This window comes from Sylvia atricapilla, chromosome 13 (genome assembly GCF_009819655.1).
Source record: "Sylvia atricapilla isolate bSylAtr1 chromosome 13, bSylAtr1.pri, whole genome shotgun sequence".
Classification (NCBI taxonomy): domain Eukaryota; kingdom Metazoa; phylum Chordata; class Aves; order Passeriformes; family Sylviidae; genus Sylvia; species Sylvia atricapilla.
The window spans coordinates 10,542,590-10,570,516 of NC_089152.1; the positions used below are offsets into that span (position 1 = coordinate 10,542,590).

The 27,927-nt window shown below is 38.4% G+C and overlaps 1 protein-coding gene across 2 annotated transcripts; it reads left to right on the plus strand.

The window, feature by feature from the left end:
- Window positions 1–27,927, plus strand: SECISBP2L (SECIS binding protein 2 like). Of its 2 annotated transcripts, none has more exons than XM_066328411.1 (18): window positions 1–178; window positions 9,063–9,241; window positions 9,871–10,195; window positions 10,315–10,450; window positions 10,840–11,069; window positions 11,160–11,184; window positions 11,928–12,043; window positions 13,835–13,966; window positions 14,494–14,577; window positions 15,373–15,540; window positions 15,693–15,834; window positions 17,439–17,608; window positions 18,704–18,836; window positions 19,813–19,975; window positions 20,673–20,893; window positions 21,546–21,700; window positions 22,174–22,393; window positions 23,380–27,927. In XM_066328411.1, the coding sequence occupies exons 1-18, from the start codon at window positions 161–163 to the stop codon at window positions 24,051–24,053; spliced, it is 3,291 nt and encodes a 1,096-aa protein (XP_066184508.1). In that variant the 5' UTR covers window positions 1–160; the 3' UTR covers window positions 24,054–27,927. The 2 variants fall into 2 exon arrangements, with proteins under 2 accessions (XP_066184508.1, XP_066184509.1); XM_066328412.1 differs by having other exon boundaries at window positions 174–291.

Sequence of the window (27,927 nt, forward strand, 5' to 3'; positions counted from 1 at the left end):
GGCCGTGGCGTAGCCGGTCCCGTTTCCCGTGATAACCGCGAGCGGGGCCGGCGCCGCTCCGGGCGTGTGCGGAGCGCGGCAGGGGAAGCAGCGCCATGGAGGGGGCGGCCCGGGCCCTCCGCCGCCCTCATTAGAGCCGCCGCCCGGCGCCGCTGGAGCCATGGACAAAGCGGACAAGGTGCGAAGGGACCGCGAGCAGCCGAGGGAGGGGCGGCGGTGAGGGGATGAGGGCGCGGAGCGGGCCCGGCCGTGTCAGCCCCGGCAGGGCCGTCGGCAGCGGCCGAGCGGCGGGCACGGCAGGGCAGGGCACGGCAGGGCACGGCAGGGCACGGCAGGGCGGGGCGCGGCTCGCGGCCTGCGGGGCGGGGGGCGCCGGGACCGGCCGTGAGGGGCCCCCGCCCCGGCCCACAGCGGCCCTCGGGAGCGGCGCACCGGGCGCTCCCCGCGCTGGGAGCCGGAGCTCGGGGGGAGTCCGCCGGCCCCTGCCCGGGCGGGAGGCGGCAGGCCGCGCCCGGCCCGGCTGCGCCAGCTGCGAGCCCGGGAGCCGCTCCCCTGCGATTCGAAATTCGGCCCCTCAACCCCCGTTCCTTCAGGCTTTGTTTCAGGCTTAGGGAAGTATTGCAGTTAGTGACATCTAGTTTAAGGCCGCCTGGTCATTAGCAGAGACTTGTAGTCTTGAGAAAGAAACAGGTTTTTTTGAGAACTTAGCAACACGAGTGAGGTGTCACTGTTGTCGAAATCCTGTAAATGTCACGGTCGGGTTGAAGTTTGCAGTGATAGGACACAGCTGATGATCTCCTCATAGCTGAGTGGGTGTAGCTCACTAATTCTACAGGTCGCTAGATTTTTTCTTCCCTTTTAAACTTGGCTTTGCAACGTAATTAGTTTGCGTTATTCTTAAGAGCTTTTAAAATGTAGGTATGAAGAAACAGAAGCAGAGACTTAAGATTTTGTATGATTTATTACATGTGTGCAATAAAACATTTCATCATCAGGAGGTAGTTCTGAAAGATGTATCTGAAGTGAATGATGTCATTTTTTAGAGCCTGATGTTACTTCTAAGCTTCTGTTTCAGCAGAATGTGTTGAAAATTGGTGATTTACAGCTCTTTGTTTCCTAGTTTTGAGCTTTGGCATCTCCAGGGGTTCTAATAGTAGGGTTAAGGAATGAAATAACACAGGTTCCTGTAGCAAAGTAGATAATGACTAATAATGCACTCTCTAAAGATACACTACTTTTCATTCTGTATGTGTATTTAAGGAAGTTTGTGAACAGTGTGTCTTATTACACTACGGCTCCCACTGTGGCTTTCTTCCTGGGTTTTCTGGTGTGATAATGATTTAAAAATTTTTAATGCTTTGTATTTGCCTTCGTGTAGAAAACCTGATACTGTTCTGTAAAATTTACATTAGTTCAATCTGTAGTACTCTTTGCTTTAAAATCTTGGATTTTGGTGTGGTGAGTTTTCTTTCCCTCTTCGTTTCATCTGTAATTAGTACTGCAGTACACTTGTGAAATATTTATTTCTTGTTGCTTGAGCTCTTCAGTACTGGAGGTTCACACACATGTCCTTATCAAACCATTCTCTTTTCATCTGTCAAAACAGTACATGAAAACAGAGAGTTGTTTTGTTATTTCCAGTATAAAGTGTTGACTCTGAGTGATTGTCTTAACTAAGTGCAGTATTTCCACTTAAAGGTGTAGTTAAGCTCTGAAGCAGGAATTATCTTGTTTATTATGTTTGCAGCATATCTGGTCCTGTTGGTTCCTTATCCCCTAGTAAGGCTTCTAGGCAGCCAAATAATTAATACCTGATGAGTTTCTAAAATGATTCAACAGTCTTGTTGCTTTTGTCTGCTCATTATACAGTAGCTTCTTGATTAGGAGACTTCTAGATGCTTTGGGTTTGAACCTTTTGTGCTGTTAGAATTCAATGTAATCATTGTTATCAGTGTAAGTGTTTGGTAAGGTTGCATCAGTTTTGGGAGCCATTTCATTTTTTCCTCTATTTGGCCTTCTTTCTGTGCCTGTACTGCATGACATCTGATAAATGAATATTAAAGCCTACAAATGTGTGTTAGCAGTACTCGTTCTCTCCTTCCTTTCCCTCAGAATGCTCTTTCAGGCACAATATAGTAACTGTATGTGCTTATTGGAGTAACTACCGTGGAATTAAGAGCATGAGCAGCTGGGACTATTGTACTGTGTTAGTGTGGTATTTCAAGAGTAAAGGAAGATCACAGATGTTTTTGATGGATAAACAGAGTTTTGTGGTGTTGGCTTAGTGAATCAGTATGAGATTTCTTGTTGCAAGATCATTTGGACACCTAATTGATAAAAAAGATGTTCCTTTTGGATTGCCTTAAAGGTTTCTGTTACCTAAGTTCTTATATGACTTGTTATAATATGATCAGTGATATTTTGGCAGCTGACATAGCTGAAAACAATAAAGCTGCTTAAAGCAATTATTTTATGATAGGAGTAGTTGTAATTTTTGTAGTGGGTGTGGAAGTTTACTTCTGTCTCCACCAAGCCAAAATTGTTCCCATTAAAAAGTGCATGTGTAAGTAAGGTAAGTGTGGGTTATTTTCCTACAAGATAGAAAACTCAGCAGATGACCTCTGGTGCTCTTTCTGTTTAAGCAGAATATGATAGAAAACTAAAGACAAACAACTTCCCCTTTCAAAGGTACTGCTGTGCTTTGATTTTTCTCAATCTAATACATTGTCTTGCCCTGTGACTAAGATAGTTGGTTCCTTTAGTACAGTTGAGAAATCAGGCGAAGTTGCAAAATCAGTGACCTGTGTTTGGTTAGTATTGCTTAAAGACGGCCTGTTCTGCTTGCCTCTGCTCTTCTTGACCACTCAACAGGTGGCTTGATAATATGGTTGCCATGGAAGTAGATCTAGATCGATGTTTTGTGCTCTTTTGTCCTGTCCAGTTTCCTTCAGTGTTTCTTACCCATGGCAGATTTTTCAGCTGAGGCAAACTGGAAAATGTCTGGTTTCCTGTCCTGTTTGCACATTGCTTTCTTTTGAATCTTGATAGTGCAGAACAGTTTTGGATTTTGTGAGTTTAGTATTGTCTTGATGTTATTATTATCAGTGTTATTGATGTGATTCCATGAATATCTTAAATGTTTGAGCACACAATTATTTATCGTTGATTAGTATGTGGAGATCAGGAAACTGCTGTGCATAAATAGTTTGGATTAATCGTTTTAGTACACTGTCTTCAAAGCACTGAAATATTACTGCTTCATTTGGACAGTATGAGTTTAGAAGTTTGTACTGTTAAGTGCTGAGTGACGTAGCTAAGTGAAGAGGATCCTTTTGGTAGCTTTTTTTGTCTTTGGACAAACTTTAAGTGTAAGTATTAAGTTTTGGTTTTCCCGGTTTTTTTCTTACAATATTCTGGGTATGAGTTTAAACATGCCAACTTGATGTGTTGTGCCACATGCTTGTTTTCTATATATAGGTAAAAATGTTAAATATTTAGCTTTGTTATGTTCTGATCATTATACCTGATCCTGTGGAAGGGAAGAGAATTATGTACGATTCCGTTTTTATGAGCTATGGGGAAAAGGGAAAGACTCACTTCATAGTGTATTTGCTTTAAGTGCTGTGTCGAAATGACTGTGTTAAATGTAAATAGGGAAGGTTAAATTCTGTTCTTAGTTAAATGGCCTGCTGCTGGTGTTTCCAGTTGGACTGCATATTTACCATTCCCGAGGTATCTGCCACTTAGACGCAACTAATTATAGAAACAATGACTTCCATATTTGTAAAGTTTATCTTAAAATAGGTGAACTGTGACTTGCCTTACTACTAACATGGCATTTAAATGATGAAATCCAGAATTCAGAAACAGGATTGTTTTCTTTAAAAAACTCCAAAAGTTTTAGCTATGTTTTTATTTTACTTTGGGATGAGACTTCTTGTTTCCAGACTTTGAGACAGTAAAACAGATGATTTTATTATAGCCTTCTGAGATGTGGCATCTGTGTCTATTTTCTCACCCTGTAAATGGTGAGATTGATATCTAAGCATTCTCCTCTGAGAGCAGGATGACAGAGATCCTATTTAATGGAAAATGCTGAATGACATTAGGCTACAATGAACAAAAACTTTTCTAAGATTAAAAGTACAGTGCTATAACTATAGGACAAAGTTTACCAGTCTGTTCCTGCTTGTGTCATCTTCTGTCTTTGCAGCTGTTGATGACTACAGTAGCTTTTATATAGGAAACAAAGGAGCTCTTCAGTATATATGCTGTCTTGAAAGACTTGTAATTGTTGGACTGAAATATGTAATGAGCTACTGCAAAACGTTTTGTAAATTGAAACTAGGGGTGTCTACAAAAGAGGCTTCTGTCTAAATCTTGGTTTCTTTTGAAGGGGTATGTTTCCATTAATAGGCAGCTGATTGAAGATCTGATGTTTCAGCATGACTTAAATTTATATTTAGAATTGAGTTTGGTTATCAAAGGTTGATTTTAAGAAAGCTTTGTTTGGTTTTGTGATATGGAAGGCTGAATAAACATGACAAAGTTACAGTCAAAAAGAAGTCTTGCAATATTTTCAGTGTTTGCTTTTAGATGGCGTGATCAAACCACGTAGTGTTTTGTATTGAGGTCTGACCCTGCATTTACTGATGGTAGTGGTGAAACGCTAGTTTGTTTTAGAGGATATGGACTAGAATAAATCTCAATACTATGAGAGCAGTAAAAGCATAAGCTTGTATCACAAGAGCTCTGTTGTAAGGCTTGAGGAAAGTATAGCAGCCTTCTCCCAAATCTTTTTGTGTTTGACAAATCATTCTTGTCTGTGGTTACAAACCAGTGGCATGATCAGTCCTGTATGTGCTTTTCGTGTGCACTTGGCACGCCATTTGTACTGTGTGGGTGAGATCTCTGAGGAATTGTGTTCACATATATCTGCGTGCATTTGTTTTATGCATTTTCTTGTTTGCTTCTGAAACAAAAAGGAGCTTGTCTTGTGTTCTGGAGTTTACTTCATTTGTTATCCGTTGCAATTTCCACTTGAGTCTGAAGCATGTCTGTATTTAAAAAACCAAACCCACCACCAAACTGCTGCTTTGGTATTGTTTCTGTAGCTCACCAAAGGAGCCTTTCCTATTAGAAGAAGTGAGTTCCAGCAGGAGATGCCTTCTGCTTGTCTAGTGCAAGAGAAATTAGCAGCACCTTTACTTGATACTAAATTGATTGATGGTTGGTGGGTTTTTTTGGGGTTTTTTTGGGTTTTTTTTGGTTTTTGTTTTTTCCCTTGTTTCCGTTTTTTTTCTTTACACTATGAAGGAAGAAAGCCATTTATCAAAAAGAGGAGTTACTTTGCTGTCTGTCTTGTCACCAACATTTCCCCCTAGCTGAGAAAGCTATAGTCCTAAAAAGATGTGCTAAGGTAATTTTGGACAAATTACTTAGCACTGATCTATTGTTTCCCTCACTTGTCCAGTGAAACCACTGATCATCTGTGAAATGTGCTGAGATGTCTGGAGAATTACTCTGGAGAGTTAATTCTGTTGATATTTTGGTTTGGTTATCAGTCTGACCTGACTTAGTATATTTGTTTCCTCTTTTTGCTTGAAGTTTGGCAAGTTTACTGCTCTCATCTGATGACACAGCCTGTGAAACACAGAACTCTTGAAGTATTTTTGAAAGGCTGGTAAAATGCTCTAAGGAAGCAATATGTTGAAGGTAATTTAGTTTAGTTGGTAACCTAAACTTGAGCTGCCTTTGTTTTCTACCCCGGAGTGAAAATGGGGCCTTGCTGTCTAATGAAGTGTGTAGTAGGCTATGTGAGGGTTGGATGTATTATGCTTGCAGAATGATTTTGAAACACCTTTTCTGAGGTATCTAAGTCCTCAGTTGCTGTTTTGATGAGTTGACATATATACATGTGTGTGCATTACAGAACAAAATGCAAAATCTGAAAACAGAAGTTTGCCCTAAATCCTTTGCCAAAACAAGTTTCTTGAAAGGATTAAAAAAACCCCAACTGCCATAAACCAACCAAACCTGTACGTGCACACTAAACTGCACAAGAGAAATGTTTAAGATATAATGCATGTAAGAGGTATGTGAAATGCAGTTTTGATTCCTTTAAATAACAGACACTCCCCAAGTTCTGTAAGGAAAAAAGGATTTAACTTTCAAATGCACTCATACGTGTTTATGATTACAAGATCTGCTGTATCTTTATTTCACCATTACAGGTAAGCTAAACTTGTTTTGAGCTGTACAGAAAATGATAATTAAATATATCAGGCAATTGCTCTGTCATAGCAATAGTAATCATAACCTGCATAAGAGACTGGGCAACAGGAAAGGAAGAATTAAAGCTGACTTTCTAGTTTGGGCATCTCTGAATTGTTTGAACCTAATAAAACCAATCAGAATAATGTGAATTATTTTCCTAAAATCATAAAATTACATTATAAGAGTGTTAGGTCTTGTGGAGATTTTTTTAATGAATTTAAAACAAACAAACAAAAACCTCAACATAACCTTTTTTGCTGGACAGATTTAAATAAGTCAAATTTTATCCAGTCTACCTTGGATGTAAAAGTAAGGTAGGAATTATCTTTGAGAATTGACAAAAAATATTTTGCTTTGGCAGCCTTGCAGCAGGTGGGAATCACTCACTTCCTGCTTGGATCAGTTACAGCTCTGTTTTTAATATCTCATGTGATAGCCTGTTCTCTGAAAATCCTAATAATGAGTGATGGTGTAGTACAATATCACAAAAATTATTGTCATGAGACCATTCTGCAAGAAACTTGTCAATAAAGAATGATTTTTGTATTTTTATGTAAATCTCCCAAATAAGGGAAAGAGCAGCCAGCCACATAGGAAAGATCCTTAAAACAGCAACTCTGGTCCCAACATGAATGACAAATAGAATGTTTTGACTATTTTCTGAGCCAGTACTGGAGTTTATTTTTAGTATCTTGGCTAAAGTTCACTTGGTGTGTTGTGGTAGGGCAGTGACCAGCAGGTTAGGAATGGTTGTTTGACAGTTTTCAGTGTGTCCCTGGGAGTACCACATTTATCAAGCACTATCCTAGTTTTACTGTTGCATGTTCTTGCGTGGATGAAGCGCCCTTGGTGTGTTCCTTTAACGTTTCCATTGCTCAGTTGGTTAGAGCAAGGTGCTAATGACGCCGAGGCTGTGGGTTCAATCCCCATATGGGCCATTCAGTTAAGAGCTGGATTCGATGATCCTTGTGGGTTTTTTCCAATTCAGAATAATCTCTGATCTAATTTTGTAGGCCGGCCCATAAGTGAATCTATTCTTAAGCAAATATTTTTGCCTCACAGTCTTGAAATAGCATAGAAAAAACCCTCTTAGCTTTCAGGGAGGCATTTCAGTGTTGGTATTTCTGGTACTTATTATGTACATAAACACTTTTAAAAAAATCATGAGAAGTTTTTCTCTTGTGTTGAGGAGAATGCCTTGGAGCTTTGCAGAGGGGTGGGTGAGTCACGAGGGATGTGCCCGAGGCCAGAGAGGAAGCTCTGAGCAGAGCCAGGTTTGGTTTGAGTTTGGTGCTGCTGCTGCAGCTGCCCCACAGCTTTTCCTCTGAATGGAACTTCAGGAATTAGAAGAGTTGCTGTAGAAGAAAGGAATGTTCACCTTCTCCTTGAGCCCTGAATCCTCCCTTAATTGCTTTATTAATCATTTGTTTTATGTGTTGGAGTAAACAAGGCATCATTAATGATAAAGAAATGCATTTAATTGATGTGAAGGTGATTGTTCTGCTGTAATGCAGACCTTGTTGTATAGCAGGAGTGATACTTGTGTGTCTGTGGTGATAGAATCAGACTGCCCTGCATTGGAACAGACCTTAAAAATCACTTGGTTCCAAACCCCTGCCATGTGCAGGGAGACCTTCCATTACAGCAGGTTACTCAAAGCCACATCCAAGCTGGCCTTGACACCAAGGGATGGGACATCCCTCCATATATTAGATTCTATCTGTAACTATCCATATTATAGCCATAAGCATTTTGAGAACAAAAACATTAAAAAATACTTTCCTGCCAAGAACAGTGTGTCTCATCAGTTTGAAAGACATACTTTTTTCATTGGGACAATTGTATTTTCAAATAAATTTTTGGACTTGCCCTTCCCACCTCTTCCACTCCCATGCTCCTAAGCCAATATGGGATTTTATTTAAGTCGAATAAGTTTTGGGGACTTGGAGATTCAGATATTGGGTAGGAAGGCTGTCTCTGAATGGATTGTGGATGTGACACAGTAAAAGCATGGAGTGAGACGTGTGTGCTAGGTGTGGGACTACTTGTTATGATACTTCCAGAGCTCCCATTTAGCTGTCAGCTCATATCGATATTCTGGAGGTGATGAAGATTGTTGTACCAAACTATCTTAAACTGAGGACACCTTCAGGATTGGGGGAGGTACTTTTCTTTGAAAGCACAGTTTAAAACTAAGCCTGCTTCATGACAACATTTAATCATAATCTTAACGCTTTAAAGTGTGTTCAAGTTGTGCACGTTGAATGTGTGGGGAGGGTTCTTCTGTGGTGCATCATCTTTTAGCAGTTAAACTATGGTTTAGTGCTGAAGAGTCATTTTTATAATTGCCTAGAAACATGGTCAGTTTTATAGAGCAGGCCAGGCATTACTAAATCTTCCATATGTTGGTTTCATTTCTGAGAGCCTACACAGCTCTGCTCCACATACAGTGCTAATTTGGTTTTGTTCTGTACTCCGACTCATATATCCTCTGCAAGATCTGGGCTTCGGTACCTTTTAAATTAATTAGTGTTTGCATTGCACTTGTAAAGGTTAAAACAAATGCAAAATGTTAGTGATCTGTATTACACCCTACATTGATTGGAACGATGCAATAAGCACTTGCCAACTGTTTTCCTCGTCTCTTGGTTTACTGCAGAAATCCTGTAGCCTTGTCATCCATTTGCCTGCTGTTTGTGGTACTTTGCGTACAACTTTATGAATCTTAATTTTCCCATGCAATTTATGATTGTAATTAATGAAGACATTCTTTCTTTTCTCTTAAGAATGTCAAGCTGTCAGCTGAAGTAGAACCATTTATTCCTCAGAAGAAGGGTCCAGAAACACTAATGATCCCAATGGCGCTTCCTAACGACAGTGGAGGAATTAATGGCATGGAACCAACTCCAATCCCCAGCTACCTGATCACTTGCTATCCATTTGTACAGGAAAATCAATCCAACAGGTAATTGGTGGTTGTGATCTACATAGAAGATAATCTGTTTTTAAATGAGTTGAAACTTGTAGGCTTGAGAGGAGTCAGTAATTGTGGGCTGTATAGTCAGGTTTTTTGTTCACCGTATTTAACCCTTCAGGTATGAGGAGGAAGTTTTTCTGTCCTCAGTCTTTTACCTATTTCCTTCCCTTTGCTTTTCTCCTTTTTTTTTTTTTTTTTTTTTTTTTTTTTTTTTTTTTTTTTTTTTTTTTTTTTTTTTTTTTTCCCCTGGCTATGAAGGTCTGGTACAAACCCCCCCCCCCAAAGCCACATGCTGTGCTTTTGCATCTTGTAGGGCAGTCAGGAGGTTTTCTGTCTGAATCTCTGATGCTTCTCTGAATGAAGCAAAGCTTTGGGTGTCCAGCTTGGGTCCTGCCATAGTAAAACATGGCAGGTGGTGAACCATGGCATGGTGCCATGTAGCTGATTCAGTACTGCGTGTAGCTGTATCCAGTTTTATTCACATGACTAGCTGAAATATGTTGAGTTTAGGAGCTTTTTGTAATAGAACTGTTGTTTTTGAGGGAGTGATAAAGGTCTGAATTTTCTTTGAGAAGGGTAAGACTTACTGAGCAGTTTTCTTTTTTTTTTTTTAATAGACAATTTCCATTATATAACAATGACATCAGATGGCAACAGCCCAGCCCAAATCCTGCAGGACCATACCTTGCTTATCCTATAATATCTGCACAGCCACCTGTTTCTACAGAATATACTTACTATCAGCTGATGCCAGCACCATGTGCTCAGGTCATGGGTTTCTATCATCCTTTCCCTGCACCCTACCCTGCACCCTTTCAAACAGCAAATGCTGTGAGTACAGTTACTACAGAATGCACTGAGCGTCCCAGCCCATCAGGCCAGGTCTTTCCATTGTCCACTCAGCGGAGCAGAAGCACTAACAGAGGACCAGTCATACAAAAAGTAGGTCTGCTTTTGACTAGGATAAGTAGAACTGTATAAAGAAATTGTTTTTGCACAGGAAGCATGTATCTCATTTTTTATCTTTTTTTTTTTTTATGTGTGCCAATGTTTGAAAACAGCAACAGCAGTTACAGATGCACATAAAAAATAAACGCCCTCCAGTCAAAAATGTTGCCACTCAGAAGGAGACCAGTTCATCAGGTCCTGAGAACAGATCAAAGATTGTTTTGTTGGTTGATGCATCACAGCAAACAGGTAATTTGTTTTTTAAGTTCTGGGTGTATGAAATAATTAGAACTACATGTCGGTTGTCATCTTTTCTAAAAGAGGGTGGACCTGATTTAGATGCAGCTTTTAAGGGAAGTCTTAGCAACTCAAAAGGACAATGAAGAAAAGATGCTGATGATTGCAGATACCTAGTCAGTATGTCACCTTGCAGTGTTGCAGTGACATGGTACTCTAGCAGAGACTTTGCTAACTCTTGAAGAAGTTGGTTATCAGTAACAGTTGGACGTAGATATAATTTAAATCCAGTCCTGATTTAATGTAAAGACTGACTTTTAAATTTTTTTTATGATGGGTAGCTTTTTCACACCTGTTAACAATTTCTGTGCAAGTAATTTTGTTTTGATTGTTCCTTGAAGACTTTCCTTCAGATATAGCCAACAAGTCACTTTCGGAGAGCGCCTCCACGATGCTCTGGAAGTCGAAAGGGCGGCGCAGGAGAACGTCTCACCCCGCGGCAGAGTCCTCCAGCGAGCAGGGCGCCAGCGAGGCAGACATCGACAGTGACAGTGGCTACTGCAGCCCGAAGCATGGCAATAACCAGGCTGCAGCCATGGCTTCAAGAAATACAGATTCTTGTGCAATGAATGTATGTAAACATAACCGAGTAACTTGCCTGTATTTGTAGCCCACAGACTAATGAAAAGTACTAAAATAATTGTGGTTTTTTCCTTTTCAGGTTGTTGAGCCATCGATAAATACAAGTAAGCATTGTCTTTACTGGTGAGCTGTTTAAAATTTGGCTGGGTTGCATTTGCATTTTTGCTTTACATACCTCTTGGTCTACTCCAGCATGCTGCTCTAACTGAACAAATACTTCTGAGGATGTATCTTTACTGTGATTTCCAACTACCTCCACTAGGACACCTGTTACTTACTGAATGAACAAGTGTATAGCCATCACTGATAATTGATTAACAGCTGCCTTTCTTTAATGGGTTTAAAAAAGCTAGAGACTCCAGTGGAAACATTCAGACAAGGCTGTGCTCCTGTTTTAGTTTGTCCTCAGGCTTCCTTACCCTTTTGGGCTGCAGTTCATACCTGGGTAGTAACAGAGCCAAGGAGTTCTTATTCTTTATTTCAGAAGCACTGATACTTTTTAGAAGCTTTACATATGTCATGGACAAATGGTTTGATTAGCCTGGTAGTTGTAGGTAATGCCAGGGACTGCTATTTATGACTGAATTGGTATGGGTGTGAACCTGAGATTTCCTTTCTTACTGCTTTGTGCTGATCGATTCTTGGCAGCTTTGACTGTTCCGTAAAGGTGACTCTGCCAACATCTGAAAATAGCTACAGAAGTGAGTGTTGTGGCAGGAGAATAAGAAAGTCTATTCAAGAACTTCATTTGTATCAAGATTATGTTCCTGGCTCTGCTGCCATATGAATCATTGTGGTATCTTCCAGGTACTAGTTCAGTTTTTCATAGATGGCGCTTCTCTTTCAGCTGGTATAGGTTGGACTAATGTAAATTCCCAAGCAACTCAAAAAAAACCTTGGATTGAAAAAACTCCAACCTTTTCTAGAGGTGGAAGACAAGCTGAACAAAGAAATAATCCACAGGTATGCTTTCAGTGGTTCTCAGTTGAAGTGTTTGGGGCTTTTTATAATATAGGAAAATAAGGAGTTTGGAGGGAAGTATAAAATTAACATACAAAAAATACTTAATATAAACAGTATAAAAACTCAGTCTTAAAGTCTAGTTGCACATTTGCTCATTTGCACATTTCTAACTGGTATGATTTTTGAGCTAGCTCTGTATCATATATATGTGTGTAATTTAATGTCTGTATAGTCTTCTGCCTATAGCCTGTGCTTATATGTATCTACCTAGGAAGAACATTTCATATATAAAGCAACCTGTAAAATGATGATAGTGTGGGTGTAGAAAAGTTAGTTCAGTTTTTGACCCATTCAGAAGAATTCAGAAGACTTCAGAAGAAACAAAATTCTCAAACTTTCTAAAGAAAGATTCTGAGGTGGTGATGAACTAGAATCTTGTGTTCTCACTCCTATTGTCTTCAAAACTTTCTTTTTAAAATTTATGTTAGCATACCATTTTTTGGGCATTTTTATTATTTCTTAATGGCTTAAAATTCTTTTATGATAAAGCTTGAATATCTTTTTGTGGGACAGGGTTTCTGTAATTCATATGTGGGGAGAAAGATGACGACCTTTCTAATTTTGAGAGATTTTATTGGGGCAGGTGGTCCAGAGAGGTGCAAAGAAGGCTGGAACATTTCCCTTTGTTTAAACGTAGGTTGTGCTTGAACTCTGTTATTGAAGACAAACAATCTGAGCTCCAAGTGGGAGCTTTGTATAAACGTGCCTGTTTATGCAAACATATGTGAGCCAGCTTGGCCTGTTTAGGTTTTTAGATGGAATTGTTAAATTGTCTTGAGTCTTCCTGTTTGGTAACTGTGGGTTTATTATAGGAAGAAGCATGTGGATGCTTGTAATCTGGCAGTGTAGCAGTTCTGAATCTTTTTATAACCTGTTTTCAAATCAGAGGCTTTAGAAGCCACTATTGTTAGTTTATGGCATTGGAAGAGTAGGAAGACCCAGACTTTCTCTCATCCAGTCACAGTTTAGACACTGAATCTGGCAGTTATTTTAGATACTTAAAAACAAAGCTGGCACAAAAAGTTTTAAATGAGGTTGTCTCAGCCAAATTCACTGTACCTCAAGGCAGAGTTGTCCTAGAAACTATTTTCTGTTGAAACTAAATTGGTATGAGGTCTGTAGGAAATTTTCTTGAGAAATAGGTAAGTATCAATGTGAAACTCAAGTCATCCACTTGTTTTTGCGAACCAGTCTTGCACATAGGTCTCCACCAACCTGTCACATAATAAACAGGAGAATGCTTATACCATTATTTTGCTGTCTCTGGCCTTTAGAGAGCTGTCTGCATGTGCATTGTCATAAAAAATGTGTTGAAAAGGTAGTAACTGCATGCAGAATAATTATGAAGTAGGAGAAGGTTCTTTCCAGTGATCGTGGTTACAGACAGTTCCCCAGGGTTCATGGCTGTTAGTCACCCGCAGCCCCTGAGTTTCTTCTTGTTTGGCCAAAAGAAACATTTTTATATAAGTTACAAATTTAAAGATGAATCGTCTTGAGGGGGAGGAATAATCTGGTACTGTCTGTAGAATTTCTGTGCAGGCTTTGAAGAAAAAGAAAACCAAAAAAAACCCCACCAGAAAGCCTCACCAAAAAAAAAAAAAAGTCAGAACACTAAAACACAATTTATCCTTCAAAAACTGTACCTAGTTGCTAATTAGCAGGCTTGTGCATGCACATGCATAGCTTGAAAAATTGAGACTACAAAATGCCAATCACACATGTTTTTTTCAGTCTGGTTTCAGATGCAGAGCCAACAGCACATCTTCAGAAAGAAGGCAGAGTTTGCAGAAACGACATGAAAAACCTTTAGCTACAAACCAGGCAGGCAGAGCAGAGCAGAGTCCTGAACCTCTGTATTTTGAGGTATGGTTGTATGAAAACTCTTTCCACACAGTAGAAATGCCAGTTGTGTGTGGAATAAGTGATGTTCTCAAAGGGGAGTTACAAAACCTCTGGCTCCAAGAGATGTACAGTCAAGGTCACTAATTTATCAGATGATCCTTTAATTGTGTGCAGAAAGAGATTTGTATTTGGGTGTTGTGGAAAGTACAGTAATGTAGAACACTGTGGTTGAGAGATTAAATAAGCAGCCTTTGAGTAACTTTTTCTGTTCACTTTTGAATAGAAATTAGTGTGTTTGCTGGTTTATCCCCTCTAATTTAACAGGATATTTTTGTGTAAAAAAAGAATTTTTCTTTTTTAAAAAATATTATTTGGATAAGAAATGCTTTCCTAATTTTTCTATATTTTCTATTAGTGTCACTTAATCCTTTCTAGCTTATGTGGGACTTAGGTTAGAAAACAAATTGAATCTCTTAAGCAGTTTCAGTCAATGCTCCTCAGGTGACTTTGGTTCTGTCGTTTGTATTCTTAATTTCTGTATTGTTTAGGATGAAGATGAATTCCCAGAGCTAAACAGTGACAATGGCAGCAGTAAAAGTAGTGGCATCCAGCAAAAGATCTCACCCAAAGTTGTAAGTAATTATTTTCATTTGCAAAGCATTGTCTTTTGAGACTATTCAGTTTTGTAATTCTATGAATCTCTGCTACAAGACTTATATTACAATAATTGTGATGATCTTGGGGTGTGTTACCAGCCTTGGATGCTAAAGAAATGCCAATTAAAATAAGTGGTTCAGGGAACACATTTTAAAGAAACAACTTCAGGATTTTTCTCTGCTAATGAGATTGTAGAATACATGTTAGAGACACTCAGTATCACAGACTATCTCAAGTTGAGACTGCTATATCATACTTTCATGCAGACATCTCCTAATATTGTTAAATCTAAATATTAATATGTAGTAATGGTGTCAGTTTTTCAAAATAATTACAGTTTGTGTAGCTTCTTTAAGTTCAAACTGAATCTGCTTTAAGGCTGTGGAAGCAGTTGTTGGAAAGGTACTTTTTTTAGTATGTGATCTACTTAAATATTTAGTTGCAGAACTGTGACTATAGACTGCTTAATCTATTTGGCTGCTTTCCAAGAAAGTGAAGTCCTATGTGAAATCTTGGGGAGGGGGAATGCTTTATTTAGTAATCACACTGGACAACCTTCTAAAGCCATAACTGGAGCTAAATAGAATAGCTTTCCCGTACAAAAATGAAATATCAGTAAGTTTTATTAATTTGTGTCATCTAGCTGTAATTAACTAACTGACATAACCAAAGTCTTGGGTGATTTGATTTCTGTAATGCCTGATATTTGGAAGTCCGAAGAGAAAGGTCTTTTAATTGTGGGGTGTTTTGCATTTTGTTTAAAATTCTAGTTGGATGACTTACCAGAGAATTCTCCAATCAATATAGTCCAAACTCCAATTCCCATTACAACCTCTGTACCAAAGCGTGCAAAAAGTCAGAAGAAGAAGGCCTTGGCTGCAGCACTTGCAACAGCTCAAGAATATTCAGAGATAAGCATGGAACAGAAAAAACTTCAGGTGCGTAGCACCCTGCCCACCCACAGCCCTTGGTCAAGAGGAGGATCAGTTACCTGTTGCTCCTCCTCTGACTCTCTAATAGCAATAATCTTGTAAAGAATGTTGCAGGCACTGTTTCTTTGTATTTATTTTATGCTATGTTCCTGTTGTAGGAGGCTTTATCAAAAGCAGCTGGAAAGAAGAGCAAGACCCCTGTTCAGTTGGATTTGGGAGACATGTTAGCAGCTCTTGAAAAGCAGCAGCAAGCAATGAAAGCTCGTCAGATCACCAACACCAGGCCTCTCTCATACACAGGTATTTCTAATCTGCCTGGCAGTGGCTAAATACGTTTTGTGCCAACATGAATGTGATTGATCTGAGCATCTTGGATATTTTTCTTTCTGTCAAGTTTTAGATTTTGAATGTAAGCCTGATAAAAACCTGGAAAGCTTATTTTTAATGCATTTCTCAATAAATTACCTGTGCTATCACCCTCTGAGCTGCAGTGCACAATGGTGAAAACCCATATAGAACTGAGGCCAAATGTCTTTTTAAAAGACCTGCTATTCAAAACTCAGGATTTGTGTCCTGAGAGTAATGCAGTGCTGAAATGAATATGTGAAAGGAACATCTACTGAAGATACTATAAAGTACTCCTTGAAAGAAAGGATACCTACGATTGTGATATGGAGGGCTATGTCCCTAGGATGTTCTCCCCATTTTTGCTGTTTATGGTTCAAGGTCTCCTGACCCAAGGCTTTCTCAAATCCAATTTGTTTCTTAAACTGCCCATTGTTTCTACATTATGCTTTCACCATCCATAATGTCCCATGGCAATGAATTGTAACATACTGCATCCCGTGTGGAGAAGCTTTTCTTTCTGCTGTATTTTTTGGGGTGGAGGTCAGTATTGGGTTTTTTTTGTGCACTAACTCAAAATTTTGTTAGCTTTCACAGCCTTTGTATTGCAAAGACTGATCAAGGATTCCCTTCTTTCCTCTTCTCATTCTTTGATGTCTGTCAGGTCTCTGAAGAGCCCTAGTCTGTTTAGTTATTTAATTCTGTAAGTCTCTTTTCTGAGAATCCATATTGCTTTCTGTATCTGTGTGTAGTTTTACCATATCCTTTTAAAAAGGTGATCAGGCATACACAGAATATTAGGTTATAGTTCCTTCATGAATGTATACAGTTATGCTGCTTTGCTGTGTCTGCATCAACACAGCATTACAATAGCTTTTTTTAGTACTTGCTGCCAAATGCAGAATTGACATTTTTGTAATTACTTACTATAACCACACCAGTCTGATTCCTAAGCTCTTGTATGTAGCCTGGAGTCCATCATTATGCACATAGTTACCATTTTCCTTCTGGTGCGTTGGTTCCTTTACCTGCTTTGAATTTCAGCAGTGTTCAAACATTTATTCAAGTTGGCAAGGTTATATCAAACAAAGCTCAGCAAAGAACTGTTGGCATTTCCATTGGAGACAGCACTTATTTTATTCGTTCTGGCAAAAGATCCACTTAACTACATGCTGCACTCTCTCATCTGTTTTGTCCTGTCAACTATTCAAGTCTTTAACAACTGAAAATCAATGTTTGGATAAATATTTCTGATTTATCTTAACATAGTCATCTAACTAATACAGCTACATGTAGTCATTTGAGAAGAGACCCCTTACCATTTATTAAAATAATTCCTGGAATTCACAGTTTCCTAAAACATGAGGCTAAGTTGAAGAAAGCTTAAAACCATCTGGAAGCAACAATGTCTGATGATGTAATTTTCCTGTCATTATGAACTGCTTTTTTTCCAAGGAAGGAAAATCTACTTAGAGAATTCATCAGTGGAAATTCTGAAAACAGTGTTGAAATAAAACTGACATGTCTTTTGGTGAAACTAATATCTATCTTGTATTTAGTTGGCAGTGCTGCTCCCTTTCATACCAAAGAATCTGCCAGCAGAAAGTCCTTAACAAAGGGACAGCCATCTATGGGTTGCCTTAATCCTTTGGATTCGACTGCCCCAAAAGTGAAAAGAGGAAAAGAGAGAGAGATTGCAAAACTGAAACGCCCTACAGCACTTAAAAAGGTAAATGTGCCAACCTTGAAGTGCTTTGAGTGACCCACACTCAGAGTTCAAAAATAATAAAAAAAATAACCTGTTACTTTCTTCGTTGAGGACTAGTTCCTGTGAGTAATAGGGCAAAGGAGTTAATGAGCTTCTGCCTCCAGTTCCTGCTACACAGATGCCCTCTCCTTTGGATGTAGACATGTAACATACGTGTTTATTAACTACAACTCATTATGCAGATATACAAGTTATCTCAATACAAATTGCAACAGTGTTTTCTTTTTTAACTACAAGCACTGTACAGGACACATGGGAAGGCTTCCATACTTTTTACATGTGGCTAGTTCCTAGTCTGTAATGCAATGTAGTATGCCAGCCTTAGTTTTTCTAGTCCTTTTTATAGAGATGAGTAAAGTACTTAAAGCAAACCCACAATTTTTGAGTAAACTTAAAAGCAATTGGTTATTTCTATCTATCTATATTCATGCAGTTATACATTAGGTATGTACAGAAGGAATAGAGTATATATATATGGATATCAGAAGGTAAAATATAAAAAAGTGAGCCCTGAAAACGTAGGCCTTTTTTTGACCTGCCTGTGATCTGAATTAGAGGAATTCACCTGTTCAGAAAAGTTTTCTAAACTCCTTGTTGTCAAGGCTTTTGTGTTGTTGCTATTAAACATTAAAGTAATACCAGTATATCTATGGCTACTTACCTTTGCACTTTCCTTTATAGAAAGGATTTTCTTTATTGAAATGCTTAATAAACATGACTAATACACCAGTTATTCTTTTACAGACATGGAGAAAAGGAATTGTTAGTAGGTGAATGTTATGTATCAGAAAGGAAGCTGGGAAAGTACTTAAACTCTTGAAAGTACTATTTATGTAGAAGTGTGTAAGTATGGAGTATACCATCTGTAAAATGCGGCAGTGAAATACTCTTTGTGATCAAAAAGGAAGCTGAAAGGATTTCCAGGGTCTCTGTCCTGGCATGAGTAGGAAGGTTTAAAACAATTTGCTTAACTTTGTTATGTTCAGTGAAAGGGATGTTTTTCTTTATAGGTATCTCTAGTTTTCACATGCTGACAGCTGTTGATTTTGTTTCTAGATTATTTTGAAAGAGAGAGAAGAGAAGAAAGGCCGTTTATCAGCTGACCACAACCTTCTGGGTTCTGATGAACAGAAAGAGGCTCATTTAAACTTGACTGCTGACCAGTCTCAGGAGCTGGCCTCTCAGGAAGGTTGGTCTCTAGATCTCTAGACACCCATTACTCCCCCTCAGCTGTACTAATCTGCTTATTTTCATATTTTGTGTTAATCTTCTTATGCCACACAATTTATTGATGTTATCTTTTAGCTTTTTTGGACTTTATGAAATACTAGCAATTGAAACCCTCCTCTGAAATACCTTGTCTGTCACTCAGTTGTGGAAGGCTCAGTAGTACACTGTGGGTTCTCAGTAAATGATCTCCATCCAGCATTTTAATTGCCATCTCAAGTGGATGTTCCCAACACACGTCTGAGTTGATAGTATTTTTGATAAGCAAGCAAAATGTGACCTCTTGTCAACCATGCTGTGTTGATCACAGTACTTTTTAGTGATGAACATGCTGAAAGGTGTCTAGATTCAGAAGTTGCAAACTAAGTAGGGTTTTCCAGTTTGTTGAACATGTCAGTCAGCTGCAATGTCTGGATTGTCAGCTTGCAGCAGCAGCCCTGAGCAATTGAGAAATTCCAGACAATTTTCTGTGTCTTCAATATGTTTGGGGCAGTGGGAGAAGGTGTCTGTCAGGATCCCACATGTACTGCTTCTTAACTTTTTCTTCTGAATGACCTGTCTGACTAGAGTGGGGAAATCCTGGAGGTTCTGGGAATAAGTTAGTTGAGTAATTTAGATATATATAAATAGTAAGGAATTATTGGAAGGAGTAATAATATTTAAACGTGTTTTTTCTTCTGTTTTGTTTACTTTCCAAAGAAAGCTGAAGATATTTTTTAATGAATATTCAAATATTGTTTGTTTCTCCAGTCCATGCTGAGTGGTGGATGTGTGTGCAGTTGTTCTCCCCTTTCCCCTACCCTTCCAGAACATGTATTCAGTGTTTTCAAAATGGAATTTGGACAAAGTAAGGGATCAATAACAGAAGTGTGGTTCTGTTTCTTTTACATAAAAAAAAAAGTATTTGTATTCACTAATGTTTAAAAATTGCCTTCCAGAAACTGGTCTGAGTATGCCTAGTGATACTTCACTTTCTCCAGCAAGTCAGAATTCTCCATACTGCATGACCCCAGTGTCCCAGGGTTCACCTGCTAGTTCTGGAATAGGAAGTCCAATGGCATCTTCTGCAATAACCAAAATTCACAGCAAGAGATTCAGAGAGTAAGAGTTTTGCTTTATTAATATAAATTCAAGGATTGCACTTCAGTCACTCTTGTGTTTTAGTGTGGGTAGATTTAGTAGACTTAAGAGCTTAATGAACATAAGCTTCCCTTTCAGAAATAGAAGGTTCTGCAAGTATTTTTTTCCCCTCTAAATGGATTGCTTGTGTTTATACACACGTGTACATATGTATACAAATACTCACTTGAGACTTTCTTTGGTTGCCACAGCAAATAAATAAGGTGGGAGTATTGTCTGAAAAAATATTCTTTGAAGGAAGGCTATGTATGCTTTGGATGGGAAAGGAAGGAATACTTAAGAATGCTTAAAATACTGTAATAGAACCTCTTAATGTGTTAGGGCTTTTTTACTGATGTATCTTTGTAATGTACTAAATTAAGTAGAAGAAAATTGTTTGAGGCACTTATTGCAGTATTTGTTTGTATTTTTAGTATTATTTTTGATTGGCTTCTTGAAGTAAGGGGTATTACTACAAATACAAGTATTTTAAGGATGTGTTTTTGACTTGCAGTTTGCAGTCTGATGTCTAAATCCTTATAATGACTTCAGTAAAAGTTAACTGTTCTGAGGAAGTAAAACTATTTTCATTTGCAAAAAAGTCGTGTGAAACCTTGATTATGCTAATATTTGTGAAGTAGCAATGCTGACACTTGTCAATGTTGTTTTGAATTGACAGATACTGTAACCAAGTTCTAAGTAAAGAGATAGATGAGTGCGTGACTCTCCTATTGCAAGAGCTTGTCAGCTTCCAGGAACGGATTTACCAAAAGGATCCCACGAGAGCTAAAGCGAGGAGAAGACTCGTGATGGGGTTGCGTGAGGTTACGAAGCACATGAAACTCAACAAGATCAAGTGTGTCATCATATCCCCCAACTGCGAAAAAATTCAGTCAAAAGGTATGAATGATAAAAACAAGTGGTGCACTTGGCTCTTTTCAGTTTCCTTGTGCTGATTAGATGTGCTAATTAGCAAGGTTAGAAGCATTTGTTACTATGTGTGATGTAACACTTCCAGACTCCAACTGGGTAATTGCTATTCCACATTTATTCTTTTTTACACCAGTCTGGAAAAAACTCGTTCATGAGGAGTGAAGAGTTTAAAGAAAAACAGATATTGTAGAATTGAAATTGACTCTGTGTGACTTCATTCTGTGTTCAATACACCTTGCAGCGTCCTGAGCTCTGTGTGCTTTTTAGGAGCATTCCTTAAGAGGAGTGTGAATTGTTAGTTAACCAACCAACACATTTTGCCACAACCCGAAGTATAAACAGAGGCTTCCTGAGATAGGAGAATAACAAAGCTCTGCTTAAGAAAAAACCTGTGAAACTCTGGTTTGTGTGTAGGACTAGTAGAGAATACAGAATATCACCTTCATCTGAACTCATTTGCTACACTTGAAGTGTGTTGTCTGTTGTCCTCTGGGACATAGGAGCTGCTGATGTATGTATTGAAGTTTTACTAACTGCATTAAAGTGGGTTAGAGGGTTGTATTATGCCATATAATGACTTCAAGTGACTCGATATCTGTTTAAAATTGCTTTCTTCAAGGTGGGCTGGATGAGGCTCTATATAATGTAATAGCCATGGCACGGGAACAAGAAATTCCATTTGTCTTTGCTCTTGGCCGCAAGGCTCTTGGCCGCTGTGTAAACAAGCTGGTTCCTGTTAGTGTTGTGGGTATCTTCAACTACTCAGGTGCTGAGGTGAGTAACTCCAATCACAGAAGTGGCTGGAAGTAGACAATTATGTAGTAAAGGATTGATTTGGCATTGAGAGCATGCCTAATGCACCTTTGATAATAGCCCTGGTCTCATTTCTATTACTGTGTCTTTTCTTCGAAATTTAGTTTTTATGGTACTGAGAGACTGTGTGGCAGCACTTTGGTCACAACATCTCGTTGTAGCTTTTCAACAGACTTAAACTGTAATCTGAAAGCCTTTGGAAGGCTTAAGAATATAAGAAGAACAGTATCCTAAAGTGTGTTCACCTCCTCAAAGTTGCTTAAACCTGGAGTGGTGTTTTTATTATTTAATACAGAGAAGAACTAATTCTTGAAGTTAGGGTATTTGTTGTTAATCTTGAAGCTCACATGTGCTATACCTTGGACTGAAAGGAGTAATGTAAAGTGAAAACTATTAATAAGAATTACTGTTGATAAAACTGCCTTTGTACTTAGGATCTGTTTAATAAGCTGGTGTCCCTGACTGAAGAGGCCAGGAAAGCCTACAGGGACATGGTGGCTGCAATGGAACAGGAGCAGGCAGAAGAAGCCTTGAAGAATGTCAAGAAGGCCCCGCATCACATGGGTCATTCTCGTAACCCTTCAGCAGCGAGTGCTATCTCGTTCTGTAGTGTTATTTCTGAGCCCATATCTGAGGTCAATGAGAAAGAATATGGTAAGTAGGGTAAAGCTTACCTTTGTAAATAGAAGCTGGGATTTTCCAAATGCAGTTTGTTGTGAAATGTGGCTAAAGATGCAATCCTCCTTCCTAATTTGCATTGTTCTACAATATCTGGGGGTAAGAAAGGATCAGTTAGTCTTCAGTTAATTTCATAAGGTTTTTTTTTCTCAGAACTATATAGAAAATAGTAATTTCTAATCCTCAGAAGTGTTATAGGTATCTAATGTCAGTGGAGGCGGCTTCTCCAGTTTTATTGAATTATTTTGAAACTGATAGCACAGAATTGATCATAAGACTAGGGAAGAACTGATGACAGCAAGAACTAAAATATGAAGTCACTCAAGATGGGACACATAGCTTAAATTTTTAAACTTGATATGGCAGTGAGTGATTCTACTGTGAGAAAAAGGCAAATTCATTTATCCAGTTGCTTAAGCCTAGATGAAAAGGGATATAAAAGGGAGACTACTTGTTAGAAGTCAAAAGCTGCCTTTTTTATTTATTTTTTTTCTTCTGAGAGTTAATTAAAGAGAATGCTGCTTTTTTAGTAAATTCTTTTGTGGTATCTTGAATTCATTCCAGGAGTTAAATGTTTTATAAAGAATCCTTGAATGAATGACTTAAGATGGTGGCAATTTTCTTCTTTTAATTTATACTTGAGAGTAACCTTTTTGACTATTCTTAGTCTGCTCTGTGCTACATTTGGTGTTTACACAGGAAACTAAGTGGCATGAACTTTCAACTTTTTATGTCTGCTTTAGGATACTGTAAGAACCTGAAATAATTCACTGCTTTTTCTGTTGACTCTCCTTTTCCCTTTTTTCCTCTTTTTTCTACTAGGGACTTTCCTTGAAAGCACAGAATAATATTAATATTTTTAGCTTATTTTGCTATTTAGGCTGTTAAGGCATGCTCAGGAGAAATATTTTTATATACAAGGAATTAATGTTTCCTATTTTAACTTCTTTCAAAATTTGTAGAAACGAACTGGAGAAATATGGTGGAAACATCAGACGGGTTAGAGACCTCTGAAAATGAGAGAGAATTCGTGTGCAAGGCTGCAGTACCAGAAAAAGCTGGTAATGGCCAAATGGAAAAAACCACTCTTAATAAACAACCACCTCTGGCTACAACTGGCGCTACCTCAGCAACAAATCATGGAAAATCCACCCCGGGTGACAAAGATGAGGTGAAACCAGATGACAATCTGGAATGGGCCTCACAGCAGAGTACAGAAACAGGATCCTTGGATGGCAGCTGCCGAGATCTTCTGAACTCCTCCATGACCAGTACCACCAGTACTCTTGTGCCAGGAATGCTGGAAGAGGAGGAGGAAGAGGAAGACGATGACGATGAGGATTATACCCATGAACCAATTTCTGTAGAAGTTCAGCTTAATAGCAGAATTGAATCTTGGGTTTCAGAGACCCAGAGAACTATGGAGACACTGCAGCTCGGGAAGACCCTTAGTGGTGCTGAAGAAGACAATGCAGAGCAAAGTGAAGAGGAGGAAATAGAGACTTCAGAGCAGGCTGATCCTGTCACTGATGGGGAGGAATGGACAAATGACAAGCACGCAAGTAACACTCAACATAAACCCACCATCTGCAGCTCTTTGAATAAAGAGCACACAGATTCCATCTATATGCCGTAAAAATAAGCAGGAACTCAGGAACTTTTTAGAAATTATATTAAAACTAACTGTTGTAAAGGTTGCAGCCATTATTCCATATGCTTCATCTCAACATGTTGCACTGTTAAACATTTAATATGTGTATTTAATTCACAACAATATTTTTGTAGCTGTCTGTTACTTTTTTGATTTAAAAACTAGCATAGCTCTTAATCAGTATTGATTTCCCAGATTAGAAACTGTGTGGAATAGTTGTCAGTAAGCATTCTTTTGAACTTTTGTAAAAGGAAACATCTTGTAACTGACCAGTTTTAAGCAAAATTCTTTCAAGTTGTGACTCTCAAGCTTATTTTCAAACAGGTAACCTACAAATTACCAACAATTCATGTTGGTGGTATGGTGTTATACTAGGCCTGTCAGTGTACTTGGTCATGACTTTCTAGTACTACCTAGAAATAAAAGGAAAACTTTGGTTCTCTTTCATGAAAAGCTGGAAAAAGCCATTTGCAATCTTAATGAGAATTAAATAGTAGAGAAATTGTGTATGATTCTTATGCTAAGATAGATGCAGCTTTTTAGTTGATCTTGCTGAATGCATCATTAAAAAGCTGCTGATAGCTGAGATGGTTACAATAAGCTATAATAACTTTGATTCCAGAAAAAACTTTAAACCAGAGGGATGTAATTAATGTTTTGCAGGTTTTCTTTACAAGGTAGAAATGTTGCATTAAAAAAAAAAAAAGCCAGGAAAGAAAACAAAAATTCTCCGTTCTCTCTACAGTTGCTATCTGCCAAACCACACTAAGTGACTCATTAACCATAATCCCTGTTCAGAGCTTTTAGTAAACTGATGACTTCCTCTCTCTCCTGTCACTTACCTCAGGAATGCTGTTTTGCATATTGTATTCTGCATAACACTGCAAAAAGCAAGAATAATCCTTTAACAGCAAGTGTGAATGATGTGGTGGATATCTCTGCACTCTGCATTCACCTGCATGCTGTGATCTTAGCTAGGATGGATCTTAAGAAGTCCTGCTGAAAATGTAACCTCTTTGTCTCTTCTTGCTGTTGTAACAGCTTTAGGAGTTGATCTCTAGGTAGAGAAGAAAGTAGTTGTTCCAGGAAATGAGGAAGTGCCCTATAGTTTGGAGAAGTATTTCAGTGGTGTAGAGGAAAGGAAACAAAAATATGCCCTCCCTGAGACATACCTGTTGCTAGAGAATTGTTCCATGTTCTGGTCTGAATACTGAAGTGAAATGCATTAACTGATGATGAATTTGTTTCAGACTGAGGATGGAGTGTCTGTCTAAACCTTGCACATCAGGAGTCTGTTTTCCATCTTTGTCTGGTGTTGGCAAGGGATATACTGAAACTGCCAGCAGCAGGACCTTCACTGCAGGAGTAGCCAAAGAGTAACTCACATGAATAACACTTTCATAGCAAACATGTTTCTTTTCATTTCACTTGGTTTTTCTTGATCACTTGTATCAAAATGCATGAAGAGCCTCTGGGTAGGCTGAAAGCCACAGGAACCTGAAGTTAGCTGAGTTGGGTGTTCAGTCACACTTAGGAACATGGGACCAATGTTTATAGCAGTTGTGATGCTGGTGTTTTAAGTTGCACTGGGAAAATAAGACTCCAGGTTTAGAAGTCATCCAGCCCTGGGTTTTTGGATGCTAATGAGAATAATAGAAACTGTGTATTATGTAAATAATGCTTTGATAGCTGTAGGCATAGCAAATGCTATGTAGATAAGCAGTGTAGAGAGCTGCTATGACAACTGTCATGTTCTTAGCTCCTTAGTGTAATCTTCCTAGGTGTTAGAACAGGTGTTTCATAGGAAAACAAAGACTAAGGAATGATGCCTCCTGAATGTTAAACCTTTCACTGTCCCTGTGGCAGATTTCTACTGTCTGTATGTTTTAAGAGTTTTTGCTTTAGGACATGACAGGTGTTTGAACTGCTGACAAGCAAAACTCGCCCTTGGATGTGTAAGCACATCTCGGCACAGGTGAGATCAGTGCATACACTGAGGGCAAAACTTTGCCAGAACATCAGAAAACAAAGGTGTTTGTAGTTTCTCCTTTTGCTTTTTCAGTGCCAGTGATTCAAATAACTTTTGATCTTGAAGTATTAACATCAAAGGCGCATCTTTTTATATGTCTTTTCTGAACTTGGACTGTCATTTTAAAATTTTCTGACATTTATATCAAAGAAGTCTTGTAATATTCAGCCCGCTATTTAACTGCAATTTTGCTACAAGTTTAATAGAGTTCTTGAAAGTGATACAGCACTTACAATTATCTCTCAATTTGCCAGCAAATAAGGAACTAGTCTCTTTTTAAAATGTGGCAGATCACCCTTAGGGGAGCAAACTGAAACTGAGTAAAGAAAACTGGGTTTAGTGCTTCCTTTTTGATAAGCTGGGAATAAGCAATAACTGCAAGAATGAAATTGCAATTCCTTTGGGAGTGATCCATTTGCATCTGAAATTAGGGAAGTTCCTTGCCACTTGAAGCACTTAAGGAGAGTATCTCACTGTGGTAATTTTGGTTCTATTATCAACAGAATTTAAGAATAAAGCATACAAATGTTCTACGATACCATGATTTTTTAAAAAAGTAGTTGAATTTCTATTTCAGTGTTAAAGTGTGCAGTTTATACAGGTTGTTACTGTCCCCATGAAAAGATGTTTCTGTAGTTATAGGTGTATAGATATTTTTGTTGTGAAAATAATTATTCCGGAAACAAATCTACTTTTCTTAAGGCATTGTTTATAGAAATGATTTCACCACATACTTTATCTGGTAAAATCAAAAATAATGTATCTGTGGTAGGGGTAGGGATCTTTTAAAACTGATAGAGGTGGCTATGTATACAACCTATTTATATAAATACTCTTAAGTATCTCTGTCAATAATAACACGTGGATTACAAATCTGTAAAAGGGAAAATTCTGAAGAACTTCTGTCCTTAGTTGGACAAAGTAGCAATGTCTGATTAAGGCTAAGGCCCTGATCCTGCTCACACGTACTTTGGAGTGTTGGTGCCACTAGCTTAAATTGGTGGCCTGTTTATCTGCTTAAGTTGTGTGCAGGCTGTTGTAGGATTGGAGCTAAACAGTGACAGAGTATTGACCTGTGTTTTAAAAATTCATTATAGAAAATGTTCAGTAATGCACTTGTTGGTGTTCTTCTGGTAAAGCTAAGAGGTGTCTTTATGGGTGGGTGGGAGCTTACACGATGTGGTTCTGTCCGGTTCTTTAACACAAGCTTAAATTTTAATAATGTTACTTTAAATATGTATGTAAAAAAGTATTATTGTTTGAAAAGCTGCTGTTGCTGAAATTGTCATTAAATATTTCTTGTGAAGTTGTGCCAACTAGTGAAACTGTTGAGCTGATTTGAGTGTCAGCCATTTAAAAATTAGACATGGCAATTTGTTAACAGAACAAAACCCAGCAGAAACAAGCCATAGAAACCAGGAATGGTGGGGGGGGTTCTACTCACCCTGCCAGACACAAGGAAACACGAGAATGTCTAGCCCAAAACTTCCTCACCGATGAATGGGTAATGCTGAAAGTAGAAACCCAGTTGGCACAGCCCACGTTCTAAATGTTCATAAATAGTTCATATAATTTACTTTTTAAATAGATTCTAATATGGAAAGCTGTTTAATCTTTAATGTCTTAAAATTTATAGTAATACTTAGGTTAAAGCAGTAGAAAAACCATTATAAAATACGATATGAAGGGGTTTGTTCCATTTCTTTTTTTGCTGTATGAAGGATAACTGTTCTGTCTACCGTACTTTTTGGAGTAATAACAGCTTTTTTGCACTATGTAAATACTAGTGGGGGTTCTTCCATAACTAATAAAAATGATTGTAGAAATTTA

What these genes read in the sequence shown, in the direction of transcription:
- SECISBP2L (XM_066328411.1), top strand. An exon ending in TGAGCCATCGATAAATACAA is followed by an intron (nt 11,185 to 11,927) that starts GTAAGCATTGTC and finishes CTTCTCTTTCAG; the next exon opens with CTGGTATAGGTTGGACTAAT. An exon ending in AACAAAGAAATAATCCACAG is followed by an intron (nt 12,044 to 13,834) that starts GTATGCTTTCAG and finishes TGTTTTTTTCAG; the next exon opens with TCTGGTTTCAGATGCAGAGC.